This window comes from Geotrypetes seraphini, chromosome 11 (assembly GCF_902459505.1).
Source record: "Geotrypetes seraphini chromosome 11, aGeoSer1.1, whole genome shotgun sequence".
Classification (NCBI taxonomy): domain Eukaryota; kingdom Metazoa; phylum Chordata; class Amphibia; order Gymnophiona; family Dermophiidae; genus Geotrypetes; species Geotrypetes seraphini.
In genome coordinates, this window is record NC_047094.1 from 34,426,999 (window position 1) to 34,448,254 (window position 21,256).

A 21,256-nucleotide genomic window follows, 5' to 3' on the forward strand; every position below is an offset into this window, starting at 1 on the left:
CATGTGCACCATAAACCTCTCTCTCCCCTTCCCTCCCTGTGCATCATCTCCTCCCTCTCTCTCCCCTTCCCTCCCTGTGTACCGTCTCCTCCTTCTTTCTCCCCTTCTCCTCCATCTCTGTGCACCATCTCCCCCTCTCTCTCTCTCCTTCCCCTCCCGGTGTACCATCTCCTCCCTCTTTCTCCCCTTCTCCTCCATCTCTGTGCACCATCTCCTCCCTCTCTCTCTCTCTTTCCCCTCCATGTGTACCACATCTTCCCTCTCTCTTTTCTTCCCCTCCATGTGTACCATCTCTTCCCTCTCTCTCCCCTCCATCACTGTGCATCATTTCCTCCCTCTCTCTCCTCTTCCCCTCTATTCCTATGCACTATCTCTTCCCTCTTTCTCTCCTTCCATTCCTTTGCACCATCTCTTCCCTCTTTCCCGCCTGTGGTCTGACATCTTTCTCCTCTCCTTCCCACAGCCTGGCATCTCTCCTTCCGTCTGCCCTGCCCCCTCATCTTCATTTCCCCCTGCTCTCATCCCTCCCCCCCCACCTATGGGATAACTTAAAACATCTCCAGGAGGCCTCACGGACTGGGCATCTCTTCTCCTTCTGTCCCTCTCCCTCCCTTCCCCTTCCTCGTCTCCGTTCAAAATAAAATCTTCTTTTTTGGAGGGGTCCTGGTGCAGCAGCTATTCTCATAAGCTGCCAGAGCTGCCCCAAAGCTTTCCCTTTGCCGCAATTCACCCAGGCGGAAATAGGAAGCTGTGTCAGAGAGGTGTGGGTGGATCGCGGTGGAGGGGAAGCTTCGGGGCAGTGCCGGCAGCTTGTGAGAATGACTGCCACACCGGGGCGCCTCTGAAGAAGAAGATTGATAGGAGACTGGGAAGGTGAGGAGAAGGGAGGGAGAGGGACAGAAGGGAAAGAGATGCCTGGACTACATGCCGGCACTGGTCACGTGAGGTCCCAAAAATATTGGGGGGTGCTTGGGCACCCAGAGTTGGCACCTATCCTGCTAAGCTGAGTGTGAGTTGTCTACCTACAGTCCCACCAATTGGGGGAGGGGCAGTTTCACTATCACTTTTTCAATAGTGAGGGAGAGGCAAGCTCTGCAAGACTTCAGGGAGCCTGCCTGTTTCTAATGACTTGAAAACACAATGTTGAATCCCCCCCTGACAGCAATATAGTTGGAGGATTCCGTTTTGAAGGAACAGTAGGTATAAGCCCTGACTCCCTTCAGTTCTTTTTGCATATATGTTTCCTTAGATTATTGTTTTCTATGGAACTGCTTCCCTTCCCTTGCAAGAAACAATATTATATAGGCTCTAAAGCAGGGCTGCCCAAGTCCGGTCCTCGAGATCTACTGGTAGGCCAGGTTTTCAGGATATCCACAATGAATATGCATGAGAGAGATTTGCCTGCCCTGCCTTTTTGGTATGTAAATCTCTCTCTCATGCATATTCTTTGTGGATATCCTGAAAACCTGGCCTGCCAGTAGATCTCGAGGACCGGACTTGGGCAGCCCTGCTCTAAAACTACACTGTCTAAAAATTGTGTAGCAAAGTTGCCTTCGTTAAGTAGGTGCAGACTTTCTTACACATATAATTTATTTGGTAGACAGAAAGAACAGTATATTACGTTGTAACGAACATATGCCTGTATGCATTTGCACAATTTTACAACCCCCCCTCCACCCCCAGTGTTTTTTTGTTGAACCATTACTAGGGAAGTCTTTTCTTATTTCCCAATCTATTGTACAAACGTTCTGTGTCCTGTGAGGGTGATACCGTTTTTGGTTTTTCGCTAGCAGTTGGTCAGGTGAATTATCCCCAGGCCCTGGATGCCTGCTCATTCGATGAGGATAGCAGTGATGCTTTGTCGCCAGAGCAGCCTGCGAGCCAAGAGTCTCAAAGCTCAGCGCCTTCTCCTGGGGAGACAAAAAACAGCGACTTGTCGCCGTCGCCAGCACAAAACACTACCAGCCAGGTAAGGGAGGAAATTTTCAAACCAGCCGGCATAGTCACAGACTGCCATGTGCTTTTAATGCATGTACTTTCTTGCAAACTAAATGCGTTATTTCTCGTGAAAAGTAACAAGTGCAAGAGTGCATTAAGGTCCTTATTTACTAAGGGGACAATTCTATTCCATGCAGGGAGTGCCTTTTCTAAAATGGTACCTGTGCAACTGGATTTTGTAATAGAATACCAGCTTAAATGCAGCCACCATATTAACCCACACCCATAAAAAGATATACCGTATTGTTTCTAATAAACGCCTGGGCTATTATTAGAAATAATCCAACCAATTTTCAAGTGATTTAAGTGGGCAGGAGCCTCTCCTGTCTGCTTAAATTGCTTCCTGCCACCTATTATTTTGGAAAGATCTTAAAACTTATCTATTTAAACAATACAAAATTTAATCGATTTAGAAATTATCATGATAAGTGGATTTTTTATTATTTTTATGGAATAATGTTTACAATTTCTTATCGGTCTTAGTATAAATAATTTGCATTGTGCTTATTTTACTTTAAATAAGTTAGGGTCGCATTTTGTTAGTATCTTTATTAAACTGTGTTATTTTCTTTTATAAAACATTGGATCTGTATTTTAACTACTTGTAATTACTATTGTGTAAACCGCCAAGAACTGATGGTTTAGCGGTATATAAAAATTATTATGTATACTGTATAAAAATTATTATTATTATTATTATTATGTATACTGTGGAGGAAAGGCAGGAGAGAGGAGATATGATAGAGATGTTTAAATACCTGCTTGGCATAAATATGCATGAAGTAGGTCTCTTTCAACTGAAAGGAAACCCAAGAGTGAGAGGGCATGGGATGAAGTTAAGAGGTGACAGGCTTAGGAGTAACCTAAGGAAATACTTTTTTGTAGAAAGGGTGGTAGATGTGTGGAATAGTCTCCCGATAGAGGTAGTGGAGGAAAAGACTGTCTGAATTCAAGAACACGGGGGGCAGGCACGTGGGATCTCTTAGGGAGAGGAGAATAGTGGATGCTGCGATTGGGCAGACTGGATGGGCCATTTGGCCTTTATCTGCCATCATGTTTCTGTTTCTATAACCATAAAGTTCTATGACTTCACAATGCAGGTGTAAAGAGCCTTAGCCTATAGGAAGAGGAGATGCAAATGTTAAGAACCTTAGCCAATAGGGAGAGGAGGAAATAGTGGATGCTGCGAATGGGCAGACTGGATGAACCATATGTCCTTTATCTGCCATCATGTTTCTAAGTGGGGATATTCAGCGGCACTTAACCAAAGAGTGCTGTTGAGTATCCCCTGCAGACCACCCAACCAAAAAGTGGGCAGGTCAGGGGCGGCACTGGGAGAGACACTGGGAGGAGCCTGGGATTATGTAGGTGTTGGCAGTATTGAGTGTCGGCACCTTCAGTACTCAGCAGTCTAATGTAAGTCAGCATTTGAAGGCAGTGGAGTTCTTAGACTTTTGTGTGCCAGACGACCAGCAAATTTGCCCCTTGCTGAGCATCATTGTATTTGATATATTTTCTACATATTTCACTATCTTTTTACTCCACTGCCCTCAAGGTTGTGCCCTCAAGGTTGGTGGACTCCTGATGCAGGCGTCATCACTGAAACATGGCCATGTTGAGCCTCTTCAATAAAGTATTTCATTTCACCATCTGGTACTCTTCATTCATTGCACCTCTCTTTGCAGTTTTCCATGGTTGTACATGCTAATAGTTAATACGTTACTAATTGTCAGCGTGCGGTAATTCTTGTGTTAAACAGCTAATGCAGCTTATCCAAAAAGCTTCTAATTGCATTAAGAGTATCAGCATAGGTGCCTGCTTTCCTTTATGGAATACCAGCATAGCAGCGCAAATTTATATAATTTAGGCATGACTGGCTTACAACAGTCATAAGATTTGCCATACTGGGGCAGACCGAAGGTCTGGTCAAGCCCAGTATCCCTTTCTATTAGTGGCTAATCCAGGTCACAAGTAGCTGGCAAGATCACAAAAGAGTAAAGCAGATTCTTTTACTGCTTGTCCTAGAAACAAGCAGAGGATATCCCCAAGTACATTTCAATAATGGCTTATGGACGTATCTTTTAGGAAATTTTTTTAAACCCTGCTAAGCTAGCTGCTTTTTCCACATTCTCTGGTAACTAATTCCAGAGTTTAATTACACGTTGAGTGAAGAAATATTTTCTCCGATTTGTTTTAAATTTCTTATTCAGTGTCTCAAATGTGGACATCATAGGGAGTTAAATAAAGTGTAGGGGGGGAGGGGAATTAGAAGCATGCAGACAGTGGTTTACAGCTTGAATCACATCCCTTCAGCTGTCCTAACATTAACTTCTAGTTCTCAAAGCCACAGACTTGACCAGTTAAGTCTCTGAATATCTGGCTAGAGAAAACTCCAACAACTTATCTGATTATCTATAAATGTACATCCCATGGCTGAATATCGATCCCTACAATTTTGATATTTGGAAACAAAGAAAATTATGGCAGATAAAGACCATATGGCCTCTCCAGTATGTCCATCCACACCAACTACTAACCTCCTTTCTTTTAGAAATTCTCTCTTCCTGACCTATGCTTTTTTGAATGCAGATACAGTTCTTATCTCTGCCATCTCTACTGGGAGGCTCTTCCATGCACCTACCACCCTGTCCATAAAAGAAGTAGTTCCTTGGATTACTCCAGAATCTGTTCCTTTTCACCTTCATCCTATGACCCCTTGTTCCAGAGCTTCCTTTCAGCTGAGACTTGCTTCCTGTGTTTCTATGCCACAGATATATTTAAATGTCTCCATCATATCATAAGACCATAAGAATAGCTATACTGGGTCAGACCAATGGTCCATCTAGCCCAGTATCCTGTTTCTATAGTGGTCAGTCCAGGTCGCATGTACCTGGCAAAAACCTAAATAGTAGCAACATTCCATACTACTTATTCAGGGCAGGAAATTGTCCAGACCCTTCCGGGTTCCGCACCTAGGAAGTGACGTCAGAGGGATGGTCGACATGACATGGGCAGCAAATTTGTAAGGTTGCTCCCGCTTGGAAAATTTTAAAAGTACGGGGAAAGGGAGCACGCGCAGGGCAGGGGAGTTCGGGAAGGAGTGGGGGTGGAGCAGAGAAGAGGGCCAAGAATGGATGCATTCTCCTCCCTTTTCTATCCAGACCACTGTTGAGCAAACCACATTTAAAGTAAAATTGTATGTTTTTATAATGAGTGTGCTAAGAAGGTTTTGTATTTGTTTTTATTAAAATTAAATATTGGGTTTCTTTTTAATTCATAAAAGCTTTGTGGGATAGTACTTTACTCTGACTGCCTCTGTATTTCAGCAACGTCAAACTGCACCCTCACCCATCCCTGAGTTCCTCAAACCAGCTCCTGACCCTCCGATCACACGATCTCCAGCCGCGAGCACGCTATCCCCAGCAAAGCCAATGCCAGCTCTGGTGAAGGTATGTCCTCTCTCTAGCACAAAAGGTTATCAAGTTTCAAGTTTATTAATTTTTTTGATTAAACACAAATCAAGATTTCTAAGCGTTTTACAAAATTGTTTTAAAAAGAGGGAGACGAAATTGACAGATATCCACTTAAAATTTTTGGATAGGATCTTAGCATTCCAAGCAGGATTAATGAATTCATGTTTGAATCTTCTGGTTTCTCCATTTCTTACTTACTATCAATTTTGAAAAGATCTTAAAACCCACTTATTTAAACAATATAATATACATTACTGATTTTCACATTATCATGTAGTTATAATGTAATTTTAATCTTTTTATCTATACTTATTTTAGTTTATATTATTTTTTTTTATTCATTAGTTTTAATACTTGTATTAGTTACTTAGAATTTTATTATGTATGATGTTGTTATTATATTGTATGCTGAGTACCTATTGTGTAAAACCGCTATGAACTGCTGATTAGGCAGTTTATAAAAATAAATTATTATTATTATTAACAACACATGACTGACAGGAACAATTGGGAGAGCTACAATTTAAAAGTAAAGAATACAAAAAAGAGGAATACACAATAGGAATAGGAGGCAGTTAGACGTATCGAGTTGATCTGACTATGTTTAAAATCAAGTTAGGAGTCATATGCATCTTGGAAGAGGTAAATCTTTAAATTACCTTTAAATTTGGATAAGTTTTTTTCTGCCCTGATATACAGAGGTAAGGAGTTCCATATCGTAGGAGCAGTAACTGTGAAAGAGGTAGCCCGACGTGAGCCAATAATTTTCAATGATGGTATATGGAGAAGGTGTTGCAAGGAGGATCTTAGGACTCATGTTGGTTCATGCGGGATAAAAAATTTATGAATAAAGGCCGGTTCTTTAGTATCTAGAGATTTAAAGGAAAGAAGTGCTATGTTATAAATGATACGGTGTGGAATTGGTAACCAGTGAGCGGATTTTAACAGAGGGGTGACATGGTCAAATTTTTTCTTATTTGCAATAATTTTTATGGCGGTGTTTTGTATCAATTGTAGCCGATGGATATGTTTTTGACATATACCCTTGTACAGTGCATTACAGTAGTCGAGTTTCGATATAATAAGAGAATGTATTAGGATGTTAAGAGATGAAAGATCCAGGATATTTGCAAGGGATCGGATCATTCTTAATCTAATAAAGCAATTCTTTATTATGGCACTGATTTGTGGACAATAATTCAGTTTATTATCTATTATTACACCCAAGATTTTTATAGAAGATACTGTCAATTGCTAGGGTATATTATGGTTTTTAAATAACTAGAGGAAAATTTCTGAAGCCTCAAGAAATGTCTTTCCACAGAGCTCAAAGTTTGTTGATGTGGATGTTAAGAGTAACTACAATGCATATAGTTTCTTTTTTTGTAACATTTTATTGAAATTTTTCAAAATGCACATCAAATAAAAAAATAAACTATTAAGCTGCTAACTCTCAAGTCATAGATATAATGGAGTCATGTGAGATTAACATCCTTACAAAACTCATCAAGAGGAGCCCAAGTCCCAGTAAAACTGGCAATATTATTTTGTTTGAACGCTATTATTTTTTTGTATTTCTGAGAATACAAAGGTGATTCCACCATTCATGGAAGCTAAGCTTAGAATTATCCTTCCAATTACAGATAATATGATGAATAGCTAAAGCAATCATACAATCAAAAAATTTTGTGAATGATGGTGGTATCGAGATAATCTGGGTTTGAGGAGTGCAGTATGATGGATTTATAAGACAAGGATAACTTATTATTCATATGTGTATGATTTCTTGATGGCAAGAAGTTAAGTTGTGAGATAGAAATGATGTAAATCTGTGACATTCTTTCTAGCTTTCGCGTCTTCCCTCCATGTCATCTGCCATTCCCTGTAAAAAAAAAAAAAAAAGTTGAGAGATAAACTTGTTTCTTGAGGGAGAAGTTAACCCAGTCCTACCCCATGACATCTTTAACTTGATGTAGTACAGTGGTATCTTGGTTTATGAGCATAATTTGTTCCAGAAGCATGCTCGTAATCCAAAGCACTCATATAGCAAAGCAAATTTCCCCATAAGGAATAAAGGAAACTAAGATGATTCGTTCCACAACTATGGTGGCCCAGGGGTGGGTACCAGCCTGGATGATGCCCGGGTGCCGCAGGGTGACTTCTTTCAGGTGGTCAGGCGCTGGCAACCCTCGGGGTCCCTGTACAGCTGCCCTCCCGCTTCAGACCGATGCCTCTGCCTTCTTCCAGCTCAGGTGCAGGTCCTGCTGCCGGGCTTTCAGCTCCCAAATTAAGCCGGCCACCATCCCGATAAATGATCACGTTCATTGACGTGTATATATGCGATCGCATATCGGGACGGCTTAATTCGGGAGCTGAGAGCTCATGTAATGGGACGGCGTTCATTTTGCGGGAGTGTTTTGATCGTCTTGCAAAACACTCACAAACCGCGTTACTCGCAAACCAAGGTTTGACTGTATGTGTCTTTTGAACTGATGGAAGAAGCGAGTCTGCAGATACCACAATGCAAGGACAAGCAAGTTTAAAAAGAAAACAAGAGCCAGCTAAAAGTCTCTATTCCAAAGCAGGGTCCCTTTACAATTTTTGTAAAAGGAAACAGCTTAAGTGCTATACGGTATTCTTCAGGGCCACAATTTGCAAAGCCCATGCATGCTGTAACAGATGGAAACTGTTGATTTCACACGCATCGTCGATTTTGATTCCTCAAAGGGTTGTAAATCATCTGGTGTATTAATCTTATCCTTCCCTTAGAGACTGCTGGTTTGTTTTGGTTATCTCTGCTGCTTTCAGGTCAAAGAGCATTTGTGGAGGATAGGCCGGGATATTTTTAATTCCGGAATGACACTTGTGAAGCTGATCATGACAAAGAACAGCAACACACATATATATACATGACGGTGTGATTTTCAGAGCAATGGCGAGTCCCTGCAGTTTGGGTTAGAGACCTTCAAAGAAAGGCAGATAAGGGCAGGTCTTCTCAGCCCAGGTTAGGGGTTTATTTGTGTGGTTTGTTTTCTTAGGAGTCATGGAGGCGTGGCAAGATACGTATAAGCTGTTCCTAAGTGATGTGGTTGTATTATATGAGAACAAGTTATCTCTCTGGTTTTGCAATACAGTATGGATGGGATAACTATTTTTATTTATTTAATTCACATTATCTGCTACTGGGTCCAATTTATGCCTGTGGGCCTTGCAGCAGATAAGCATGTAATAATTATTACCTTGACTATTGCTATCTCTGTGGTTAACTGACAGATTATTTATGGGTCCTGTGACAAGACTTTCAAGTTCTAGAACACTCTGGGTCTGCAACTGTTCACACAAGAGGATAGTCATTCTAATTAGGTCTCCTGTATCCACCGATAGCGTAGCTGGTTTTAAGAAATGTTTGGACAAGAAGACGTGGGGAAAGCCACTGCTTGCCCTGGATTGGTACCATAGAATGTTGCTACTCTTTGGGTTTTGGCCAGGTACTTGTAACCTGGATTGGCCACCTTGAAGATGGGATATAGGACCATTGGCTATTCTTATGTGAGCCAAGTATAGGACAATCAAGCCATTGTAATATCACTGATGTGTGTGGCTCAAAGACACTGTGGAATGAGGCATTATGGTATCACAATCTCAGCTCTGGAATGTTGCTCTTAATGGGGTTCCCGAATCTTGCTATTCTTTGAGATGCTGGAATGTTGCTACTGTTTGGGTTTTGGCCAGGTACTAGGGACCTGGATTGGCTACCGTGTAAGGCTATTCTTAATGTTTTTGCCAAACAGTAATCGTCACCTGAAACTGGGTCAAGATGGCTATGGTAGAGAACCTGGAGGTTGTAACCAAGCACAGTAGTCACACAAATGTCTTGAACATCATTACAATAGGTGCTGATGGTTGCCTCCTCACTTCTGATGGTCAGATCATCTCGTGAGATCTGAACAAGAGTAAGCACTTCAGGGACATTGTCAATGTGGGAGCCAGTCAGGAAGCTGCTCGGCGCCGAGCAGCAGCGCCAAAGCGTGCTCCTGCTCGGGCTGCTCAGCGGCTGAAGAAACCGGAACTCGCAGCAGCCATGACAGCAATCGACTGACCGGGTTAGCAGCAGGGCAGGAGTGCAGAAAGCTCACTCCTGCCCGCTGCACCTCTGGACCACTAGGGATTGGCAGAGCAGGTATGATGGCCAGGGCAGGGAGGGGGTCAGGGTGCAGAGCCTGGTGGCGGCCTGTAATAAGACCCCCATTTCTGGGCCAATTTTTTTGGCCCAAAAAGCCCAGTTTATATTCGAGTGTATATGGTTCTTAAGTCACTGGTTCTAGCCTACCTCCATTGCTTTATCTTAAATTTAAAGCATTACTTAAAGCAATGTATCGCAAACTGTGTGCTATGGCAGATTCCAGGTGTGCCGTGAGATGGCGGCATGGAGGAGGGGCGCCAGCACCAGCTGACTGCTTACAGGACATGTCTCTCACGGCAAAAGGCACGTCCTCTAGGCACTCAGCCGGCGCCGATGACGCTTCTCTTTGCCGGTGTCTCTCTCTCCCTGCACCTCCCTTCCTCCAGGATCCCCCACCAGCGGTGACAGGTTCAAGGTTGCAGCCGGAGGGCCTCTGTGCACTTCAGATGCCTTCCGGCTGCGGCACTGGGTTTAGTGTGCCGCAGCGCCGAAAAGTATGCGGAACGCTGACTAAAAAAAAAAAAAAATCACATTTAATGTTGACGCATCTTAGTAACAAGATGTTCCCTGCTGACTGACATTCTTTTTGGATCTTGCATTCTGCTATCTATAAAAAATCAGTTGGTCCTTAGAGTTTTCCATTTCATGTCTTCACAGTAAGATTTTCCAGCACTTGGCAATTTGCACCACATGCTCTGTCTCCTTGGTCTGCTAGCCGTATCTTGTAACTCCACACCATCATTTGCTGAGTGACAGACAAGCTTTCACATGTAGGATGTCCTGAGGGGAAAGTACAGTTTAATGAAGCAAAGAGAAGCCTGGACCAGCAGTAATTGTCTGTGCCTTGTTCAGTGCAAAGGTCAGCAACATTCTCCGGCAAAAGCGGATGCGATGTGTCCTAGCTAGTAATCAAATTTGGCATGGACCACTTTCTTTTCAGATTCTCCTGCTAGTACAAACACATCTGTAAGAACATACAATCATTTTATTCTGCTTTTTTTCATCAATGCTTAAAGGAGATCACATACAATTTTATTTTTTTTTCACAGTTGAGTTAAGAATTTTATTGTTTGATGTATGCATGCATACCTCACATTTTCAGAAGATACCAAAATGTGGGCAGATGGGTACTTTTGACCATTTATTGGGGCTATGCCCCTAAAATTAAGGAATATTGGTGAGAATACAATCCACTACAGAAAAGCTTTTGTTTATTAAAATATTTGATATCCGGCTATTAAAAAAAAGGGCAAAGCGGCTTACAATTAAATATAAAATGCTAAAATTAATTAACCCTCCCTCCCCCCCTTTTTACAAAGTCACGTTAGACTTTTTTATCACCAGCGGTATTAGCTCCGATGCTCATAGGAATTCTATGAACGGCGAAGCTAATACCACTGTGGCTGGCGATTTAAAAAAAAAAAGCTTAATGTGGTTTTGTAAAAGTGGGGTTAAATAAAGAATGCCAAATAGTAACAGGAAAGAGAAAAAAATCATTCAAGACCACACATTCACAACTATTTCCAAACAAAAACAGAATTCAAACTTATGCATTTAGATTCTATAAAGGGTGCCTAACTTAATTGGCAAAATAGCCTTAATAGACTCAGTAATTGCCAAAAAAAGATTTAATTGGGTGATAGGCGCCTATCGCATGGCATTTAGCAGTACCTAACGCCTAAGTGGATGTTTCTACGGGCGGAGTGTGACTTAGGCGCTGCTAAGCGCAATTCTCCCAAAAACTTAGGTGCCTGAAATGTAGGCCTTTGCCTACATTTCAGGCGCCTAAGTTGTGCCATAGGCACCGCTAGCCTCGATTCTGTAAACGGCGCCTAAGTGTGATTGACATGCAGCCGGTGCCATTTTTTTAGGCGTCGGCCGATTTAGGCGTCCTTGAAAGAATCAGCCCCCTTAGTCTCAAAGACAGCCAAACCAGTCTGCCAGATAATGTTACGACAGGTGTGTTAACATTAAATGTAATTTGGAAAAAATAAGCTTTAAGTAATGCTTTAAATTTAGGATAAGAACATAAGAAGTTGCCTCCACCGGGATCAGACCAGAGGTCCATTGCGCCCAGCGGTCCGCACCCGTGGCGGCCCATCAGGTCCATGACCTGTCAATGTTCCCTGCCCTAAAGAACCTATCCTTACTTCTATCCGTATCCCTCAATCCCCTTATCCTTCAGGAATTTATCCAAACCTTCTTTGAATTCCTGTAGTGTCTTCTGCCCTACCACAACCTCCGGGAGTGCATTCCATGTGTCCATCACTCTCTGGGTGAAGAAGAACTTCTTGGCATTGGTTCTAAACCTATCCCCTTTCAGTTTCTCCGAGTGCCCCCTTGTACTTGTTGTTCCCCACAGTCTGAAGAATCTGTCCCTATCTACCTTATCTATGCCTTTCAGGATCTTGAAAGTTTTTGTATCATGTCTCCTCTAAGTCTCCTCTTTTCCAGGAAGAACAGCCCCAGCTGTTCTAGCCTGTCGGCATACGAAAGGTTTTCCATACCTCTTATCATTTTCGTCGCTCTTCTCTGGACCCCCTCAAGCATTGCCATGTCCTTCTTGAGGTACGGCGACCAATACTGGACACAGTACTCCAGATGCGGGCGCACCATTGCACGATACAGTGGCATGATGACTTCCTTTGTCCTGGTCCTTTGTACCCTTCTTGATGATACCCAGCATTCTGTTTGCTTTCTTTGAGGCTGTCGCGCATTGTGCCGATGCTTTCATTGTTGTATCCACCAGCACACCCAGGTCTCTTTCGAGGGTACTTACCTCTAGCAATGTTCCCCCCATTTTATAGCTGAACATCGGGTTCTTTTTCCCAACATGCATGACCTTGCATTTCTCTACATTAAAACGCATCTGCCACTTTTTGGCCCACTCTTCCAGTTTCGTTAGGTCCCTTTGCAGGTCTTCACAGTCTTTCGTGGTTCTAACCCTGCTGCAGAGTTTGGTGTCATCTGCAAATTTGATAACCTCACATTTCGTCCCTGTCTCTAGATCGTTTATAAATATATTGAACAGGAGCGGATAAAGCAATTCAGACCATAAATATGGAGGTAGGCTATTCCAAAGCATAGGTGCTAAGAAAAAGTACGCAGCTGTTTGAGTAGATTCATGAGGAGAGGGAATCCAATGAACGCAAGACCACATTCTCAGCCGCATAGCTTACTTATTTTTTGAGTTCATCAGCACTCTCTTTTTTAAAAATCCACCACCTACTTTTTAGGTACCAAGAAGTGCCTTTATGGAGACTATTCTAAAAAGAAAAGTAAGGACCTGCTTTATCTAATCTAACCTAATACACAACTTATTAATTGCACTATGCCAAAAAAGTTCAAGGCGATTTACAGCCAAAGAATACTTGCGTGTGACTGCTTACAATTAATATTAATATTAATATGCCAGAGAGCTAATGGAAATGTCCATGCTTAGTTTATGAAAGAAAAAAAAAAAAAACCCTTGTAAATTATATAGGGTTGGTTTGGTTTTTTTTTACTAAGGCGTGCTAGCCGTTTTAGCGCATGCTAAACGCTAACGCGTCCATTATAGTCTGTGGACATGTTAGCGCTTAGCACACGCACCTTAGTAAAAGGACCCCATAGTAAGCTATGTAACTGTGTACCATATCCACACTCTGCCCAGACCGCACCCTTGTAAACGCCCACCTTCACACGACCTGCCATAGCATTTAGACGGTAGTTTATGCACAAGCATATGTGTACACATACTTGCTTATATGGTGGCATTTTAGAACATAACATAAGAACATAAGAACTGCCATCTCCGGATCAGACCTTTGGTCCATCAAGTCCGGCGATCCGCGCACGCGGAGGCCCTGCCAGGTGTACCCTGGCGTAATTTATAGTCCATCATATCTTTATATGCCTCTCTTAAGGAGATATGCATCTAGTTTGCTCTTGAAGCCTAGGACGGTCGATTCCGCAATAATCTCCTCTGGGAGGGCATTCCAGGTGTCAACCACTCTCTGAGTGAAGCAGAACTTCCTGACATTAGTCCTGAACCTGTCCCCCCTTAGCTTCATTTCATGTCCTCTAGTCCGTGTCAAATTGGACAATGTAAATAATCTTCTCTGCTCTATTTTGTCGATTCCTTTCAGTATTTTGAAGGTCTCGATCATATCCCCACGCAGTCTCCTTTTCTCTAGGGAGAACAATCCTAGTGTTATAAGTCTGTCCTCGTATTCCAGTTTCTCCATACCCTTCACCAGTTTTGTTGCTCGTCTCTGCACCCTCTCCAGCAGTTTTATATCCTTCTTTAGGTAGGGAGACCAATGTTGGACGCAGTATTCCAAGTGTGGTCTGACCATTGCCCTATAAAGCGGCATTATAACTTTCTCCGATCTACTCGAGATTCCTTTCTTTATCATGCCCAACATTCTATTTGCCTTCTTTGCCGCTGCCGCGCATTGTGCCGACGGCTTCAGGGTCCTATCTATCAGTACACCCAGGTCCTTTTCTTGTTCACTCTTCCCCAGAGTTGCACCTGACATTGTATACTCGTATTCCTTATTCTTATTGCCTAAATGCATTACCTTGCATTTCTCCACATTGAACTTCATCTGCCATTTCTCCGCCCATGTTTCTAACCGACACAAGTCGCTCTGGAGTTCCTCTCTATCCTCCTGCGATCTGATTGCCCGGCATAGTTTTGTATCATCTGCAAACTTGATGATCTCACTGGTTGTTCCTTCCTCCAGGTCATTGATATAAATATTAAAAAGGATCGGCCCAAGTACCGAGCCCTGGGGTACACCACTAGTCACTTTCTCCCAGTCGGAGAACTTCCCATTTATGCCCACTCTCTGCTTTCGGTTTTCCAGCCATTTGCCTATCCACCTTTGTATATCCCCCTCTATGCCATGGCTTTGTAGTTTCCTGAGAAGTCTTTCATGTGGAACTTTGTCGAACGCTTTCTGGAAGTCCAAGTATATTATGTCCACCGGCTTCCCACTATCAATTTGCTCGTTCACAGTCTCAAAAAATTGGAGTAAATTCGTCAAACATGATTTCCCTTTCCTGAATCCATGTTGACTGGGTTTCATCAAGTCGTGTGCGTCCAAGTGCCAGACTATGCTATCCTTGATCAGTGCTTCAACCATCTTGCCGGGGACAGACGTAAGACTCACAGGCCTATAGTTGCCCGGTTCCCCTCTCGATCCTTTTTTAAAAATTGGCGTGACGTTCGCTATCCTCCAGTCGTCCGGTATCTGTCCAGTTCTGATTGTCAGGTTTGCAAGTTTTTGCAATAACTCTCCGATTTCAACCTTCAATTCCTTTAAGACTCTCGGGTGAATTCCATCCGGTCCAGGGGATTTGTCACTTTTAAGTTTGTCGATCTGATAGTATATCTGGTCTAAGTCCACTTCAACTGTGGTGAGGCTGTCTTCTATTTCTCCTGCAAACACTTTCTCCGCTTCAGGTATTGTTGAGGTGTCCTCCTTCGTAAAGACGGACGCAAAGAAGGAATTTAGTTTGTCTGCGATTTGTTTATCTTCCTTGATGTACCCTTTTCTTCCCTGGTCGTCCAGGGGTCCCACTGCCTCTTTTGCAGGTTTTTTCCCTTTCACGTATCTAAAGAAGGGCTTGAAGTTTTTGGCCTCCTGGGCTATTTTTTCCTCATACTCCTGTTTGGCATCCCTCACCGCCTTGTGACATTTCTTCTGATCATCTTTATGTTTGTTCCAGGCTTCGGTTGTCTTTATGCATTTCCATTTTTTGAAAGAGTCCTTCTTTTCTTTTATGGCTTCCTTCACCTGTATGGTAAGCCATGCCGGTTCTCTTTTGCTCTTTGTTCTCCGATCTTTGGAAATCCTCGGAATGTAGAGATCTTGTGCTTCTGTGATAGTATTTTTCAGTAGGGACCATGCCTGATCTACCGTTTCAAGTTTGTCCACCATCTTCTCGAGTCGTTTTTCTACCATGGCTCTCATGCGATCGTATTTACCCTTTTTAAAGTTTAAGGTGGTGGTTAAGGTTTTGGCATGTTTCCCTTTCCCGATGTCAAGTTTAAAGTTGATTACATTGTGATCACTCGTTCCCAGTGGAACCACGACTTCCACTTCTGTTATCGGTCCCGTGAGGCCATTTAGGACCAAGTCCAAGGTGGCGTTGCCTCTTGTCGGCTCTTTTACCATTTGTTCCAGGAAGCAATCCCCTAGCACCTCCAGGAACTTGGCCTCCTTGCCGCAGTTGGAGGTTGCTAGTTTCCAGTCTATCCCTGGGAAATTGAAGTCTCCCAATATAATTACATTTCCTGTCTTGCATTCTTGTTTGATTTCCTCCATCATTTCTGAGTCAGTTTCCTCCGCCTGTCCTGGGGGACGATAGTAAAGGCCAATTTTCGTATCTGCGCCATATTGACCAGGAATTTTGATCCAGAGTGACTCAAGCTTCTCTTTCATTTCTGTTGTAACCATTTCAACAGAATCTATTCCCTCCTTAACATATAGAGCAATACCTCCACCTTTCTGCCCTACTCGATCTCTTCTATACAGTTTGTATCCTTGTAGTACTGTGTCCCATTTGTTTTCTTCATTCCACCATGTTTCTGTTATGCCAATGATATCCAATATGTCATGTCTTGCTATTGTCTCTAGTTCCCCCATTTTGTTACCTAGACTTCTAGCATTCGTATACATACATCTAAGTTCCCTTCGTGTTACCTTTTTGGACCTTCTACTCTTGGCCGTCCCTATAGTTTCAATTACGGTATCCTTTACTGCTCCTGTGTTATCACCCTTGTTTGCTGTGTGGTCGTCCCCTCCTGTGTCTGAGTTGTCCCTTCCTGCTTTCTCTCCCTTATTGGCTGTGAGGTCGTCTTCTCTTGTGTAGGAGTAGTAGTCCTTGGCTTCTTCGTCGGGGCATCCTGCTATCCGTGCCATCGACCGGTGGTCGACTGTCGGCTTTCCCCTATCTTTCAGTTTAAAGCCTTCTCGATTGCCTTCTTCATGTTGCCTGCCAAAACTCTTGCTCCTTCCTTGTTGAGGTGTAGTCCGTCCCTTCTGTAGTACTTGCTTTTTCCCCAGAACGCCGTCCAGTTGCGCACGAAGTCGAAGCCTTCTTCTTCGCACCATCGTCTCATCCAGGCGTTGATTACTTGCAATTCCCCTTGTCTCTTTCCATCCGCTCTTGGTACTGGGAGGATCTCAGAGAAGGCCACCTTCACCTCCCTGATCTTCAGTTGTCTTCCGAGTGAGCGGAGCTGGCCCTTCAGCTCTTCCCTGTCATACTTCCGCCCGCTCACATCATTTGTTCCCACGTGGATAAGCACAGCGGTGTCCTCTCCCCCTGCGCCATCTATGATCCTGGAGATCCTGTTGGTCACATCCTTCACTCTTGCTCCAGGCAGACAGGTGACAACTCTGTCCTCTCTTCCTCCTGCGGTGTGGCTGTCCACATGTCGTATAATGGAGTCGCCTACGATGATCCCCATCTTCTTCATTCGGGAGTTCCTTGGGGGGCGTAGGTCCACGTCCTTGGAGTAGGGCCAGTCTTCTTCCTCCAATGATACTCTTGAAATTGTTTCCTGTTCTTTGGGTGGGGGGATGTCTTCCTGTGCTCTCACTATTCCTCCTGGTGTGCGGTTGTCTCCTACTTCGTCTTCGGTTTCTTCTGTGTTTGCATGGGTGTCTTCTCTCCTCACATGGGTTTCCTGAGTACAGTTTTCCAGCCCTGAGATCTCTACATGGTGCTGATGAGCTTCCTCTATGAACATTTCTAGTTCCTTGACCTCGTCGTTTGGGCTGTACTCCACTAGAATCTTCTCCTGTGCTCGGATTCTGTCTTCGAGTTCCATCACTGTTCCTTCCAATAGTCTTACCTGACATTTCAAGCTATCCATCTCCATGCATCGATTGCAAATGTATGCCTGGATCCCCGAAGGGAGGTAGTCATACATATTGCAGCCGATACAGAAGTCCGGAAAGCTCACCTTCTGACTTCCTTGGGCTTCCATTTCTTGCTTCCCTCGTGTGTGCTTGTGTCCCTTGCCTGCTGCTTCCTTATGTTGCTTGCCTTGCTCTCACTTTTGTGTGTGCTGTCTCCGCTCTACCTCACCTTGATTGTATGTGTGGGTTTATTCCCTTGGCGTCTGTCTCTTCCTTACCTTCTGTGTTTGTCGCTTCCTTACCGTTCAGTCCTCCTCGGTGTTCTTGATAGTAGATACTCGTCCCTTGCAAGGCCCTTCGCGAAGGCGCTCTCGCTAAGGCGAGCGCCGAACGGCTGGGCGCCGTTGGCTCCTCCCCTTTTAAGGGGGAGCTTCGGATCGGTGCCTGGCTGACGTCAGAGGGGTGGGCGGAGCTAGCTCTCGCCTCTGCCCCTCACTCTCGCCTGCCCTGCTTCTCCGATTCCTTCCTTCTACCTTCTTTTCTCCTCTCTCAGCTCCTCTTCGCCTGCCTCCCGACTTGCTTCTGCCTGCCCTGCTAACTGGGCTCTGGTGTTATCGCGCCGTTGGCTCCTCCCCTTTTAAGGGGGAGCTTCGGATCGGTGCCTGGCTGACGTCAGAGGGGTGGGCGGAGCTAGCTCTCGCCTCTGCCCCTCACTCTCGCCTGCCCTGCTTCTCCGATTCCTTCCTTCTACCTTCTTTTCTCCTCTCTCAGCTCCTCTTCGCCTGCCTCCCGACTTGCTTCTGCCTGCCCTGCTAACTGGGCTCTGGTGTTATCGCGCCGTTGGCTCCTCCCCTTTTAAGGGGGAGCTTCGGATCGGTGCCTGGCTGACGTCAGAGGGGTGGGCGGAGCTAGCTCTCGCCTCTGCCCCTCACTCTCGCCTGCCCTGCTTCTCCGATTCCTTCCTTCTACCTTCTTTTCTCCTCTCTCAGCTCCTCTTCGCCTGCCTCCCGACTTGCTTCTGCCTGCCCTGCTAACTGGGCTCTGGTGTTATCGCGCCGTTGGCTCCTCCCCTTTTAAGGGGGAGCTTCGGATCGGTGCCTGGCTGACGTCAGAGGGGTGGGCGGAGCTAGCTCTCGCCTCTGCCCCTCACTCTCGCCTGCCCTGCTTCTCCGATTCCTTCCTTCTACCTTCTTTTCTCCTCTCTCAGCTCCTCTTCGCCTGCCTCCCGACTTGCTTCTGCCTGCCCTGCTAACTGGGCTCTGGTGTTATCGCGCCGTTGGCTCCTCCCCTTTTAAGGGGGAGCTTCGGATCGGTGCCTGGCTGACGTCAGAGGGGTGGGCGGAGCTAGCTCTCGCCTCTGCCCCTCACTCTCGCCTGCCCTGCTTCTCCGATTCCTTCCTTCTACCTTCTTTTCTCCTCTCTCAGCTCCTCTTCGCCTGCCTCCCGACTTGCTTCTGCCTGCCCTGCTAACTGGGCTCTGGTGTTATCGCGCCGTTGGCTCCTCCCCTTTTAAGGGGGAGCTTCGGATCGGTGCCTGGCTGACGTCAGAGGGGTGGGCGGAGCTAGCTCTCGCCTCTGCCCCTCACTCTCGCCTGCCCTGCTTCTCCGATTCCTTCCTTCTACCTTCTTTTCTCCTCTCTCAGCTCCTCTTCGCCTGCCTCCCGACTTGCTTCTGCCTGCCCTGCTAACTGGGCTCTGGTGTTATCGCGCCGTTGGCTCCTCCCCTTTTAAGGGGGAGCTTCGGATCGGTGCCTGGCTGACGTCAGAGGGGTGGGCGGAGCTAGCTCTCGCCTCTGCCCCTCACTCTCGCCTGCCCTGCTTCTCCGATTCCTTCCTTCTACCTTCTTTTCTCCTCTCTCAGCTCCTCTTCGCCTGCCTCCCGACTTGCTTCTGCCTGCCCTGCTAACTGGGCTCTGGTGTTATTGCGCCGTTGGCTCCTCCCCTTTTAAGGGGGAGCTTCGGATCGGTGCCTGGCTGACGTCAGAGGGGTGGGCGGAGCTAGCTCTCGCCTCTGCCCCTCACTCTCGCCTGCCCTGCTTCTCCGATTCCTTCCTTCTACCTTCTTTTCTCCTCTCTCAGCTCCTCTTCGCCTGCCTCCCGACTTGCTTCTGCCTGCCCTGCTAACTGGGCTCTGGTGTTATCGCGCCGTTGGCTCCTCCCCTTTTAAGGGGGAGCTTCGGATCGGTGCCTGGCTGACGTCAGAGGGGTGGGCGGAGCTAGCTCTCGCCTCTGCCCCTCACTCTCGCCTGCCCTGCTTCTCCGATTCCTTCCTTCTACCTTCTTTTCTCCTCTCTCAGCTCCTCTTCGCCTGCCTCCCGACTTGCTTCTGCCTGCCCTGCTAACTGGGCTCTGGTGTTATCGCGCCGTTGGCTCCTCCCCTTTTAAGGGGGAGCTTCGGATCGGTGCCTGGCTGATGTCAGAGGGGTGGGCGGAGCTAGCTCTCGCCTCTGCCCCTCACTCTCGCCTGCCCTGCTTCTCCGATTCCTTCCTTCTACCTTCTTTTCTCCTCTCTCAGCTCCTCTTCGCCTGCCTCCCGACTTGCTTCTGCCTGCCCTGCTAACTGGGCTCTGGTGTTATCGCGCCGTTGGCTCCTCCCCTTTTAAGGGGGAGCTTCGGATCGGTGCCTGGCTGACGTCAGAGGGGTGGGCGGAGCTAGCTCTCGCCTCTGCCCCTCACTCTCGCCTGCCCTGCTTCTCCGATTCCTTCCTTCTACCTTCTTTTCTCCTCTCTCAGCTCCTCTTCGCCTGCCTCCCGACTTGCTTCTGCCTGCCCTGCTAACTGGGCTCTGGTGTTATCGCGCCGTTGGCTCCTCCCCTTTTAAGGGGGAGCTTCGGATCGGTGCCTGGCTGACGTCAGAGGGGTGGGCGGAGCTAGCTCTCGCCTCTGCCCCTCACTCTCGCCTGCCCTGCTTCTCCGATTCCTTCCTTCTACCTTCTTTTCTCCTCTCTCAGCTCCTCTTCGCCTGCCTCCCGACTTGCTTCTGCCTGCCCTGCTAACTGGGCTCTGGTGTTATCGCGCCGTTGGCTCCTCCCCTTTTAAGGGGGAGCTTCGGATCGGTGCCTGGCTGACGTCAGAGGGGTGGGCGGAGCTAGCTCTCGCCTCTGCCCCTCACTCTCGCCTGCCCTGCTTCTCCGATTCCTTCCTTCTACCTTCTTTTCTCCTCTCTCAGCTCCTCTTCGCCTGCCTCCCGACTTGCTTCTGCCTGCCCTGCTAACTGGGCTCTGGTGTTATCGCGCCGTTGGCTCCTCCCCTTTTAAGGGGGAGCTTCGGATCGGTGCCTGGCTGACGTCAGAGGGGTGGGCGGAGCTAGCTCTCGCCTCTGCCCCTCACTCTCGCCTGCCCTGCTTCTCCGATTCCTTCCTTCTACCTTCTTTTCTCCTCTCTCAGCTCCTCTTCGCCTGCCTCCCGACTTGCTTCTGCCTGCCCTGCTAACTGGGCTCTGGTGTTATCGCGCCGTTGGCTCCTCCCCTTTTAAGGGGGAGCTTCGGATCGGTGCCTGGCTGACGTCAGAGGGGTGGGCGGAGCTAGCTCTCGCCTCTGCCCCTCACTCTCGCCTGCCCTGCTTCTCCGATTCCTTCCTTCTACCTTCTTTTCTCCTCTCTCAGCTCCTCTTCGCCTGCCTCCCGACTTGCTTCTGCCTGCCCTGCTAACTGGGCTCTGGTGTTATCGCGCCGTTGGCTCCTCCCCTTTTAAGGGGGAGCTTCGGATCGGTGCCTGGCTGACGTCAGAGGGGTGGGCGGAGCTAG

At 46.4% G+C, this 21,256-nt stretch overlaps 1 protein-coding gene across 6 annotated transcripts in view; it reads left to right on the forward strand.

Moving 5' to 3' along the window:
- The window catches only part of MRTFB (myocardin related transcription factor B), a 350,028-nt gene that overhangs the window by 286,687 nt on the left and 42,085 nt on the right, over positions 1-21,256 (forward strand). For all 6 annotated transcript variants that reach the window (XM_033963305.1, XM_033963307.1, XM_033963304.1 and 3 more), the window contains 2 exons: positions 1,794-1,969; positions 5,325-5,447. In XM_033963305.1, the coding sequence (XP_033819196.1) occupies positions 1,794-1,969; positions 5,325-5,447 (299 nt within the window). The remainder of the gene's footprint in view (positions 1-1,793; positions 1,970-5,324; positions 5,448-21,256) is intronic.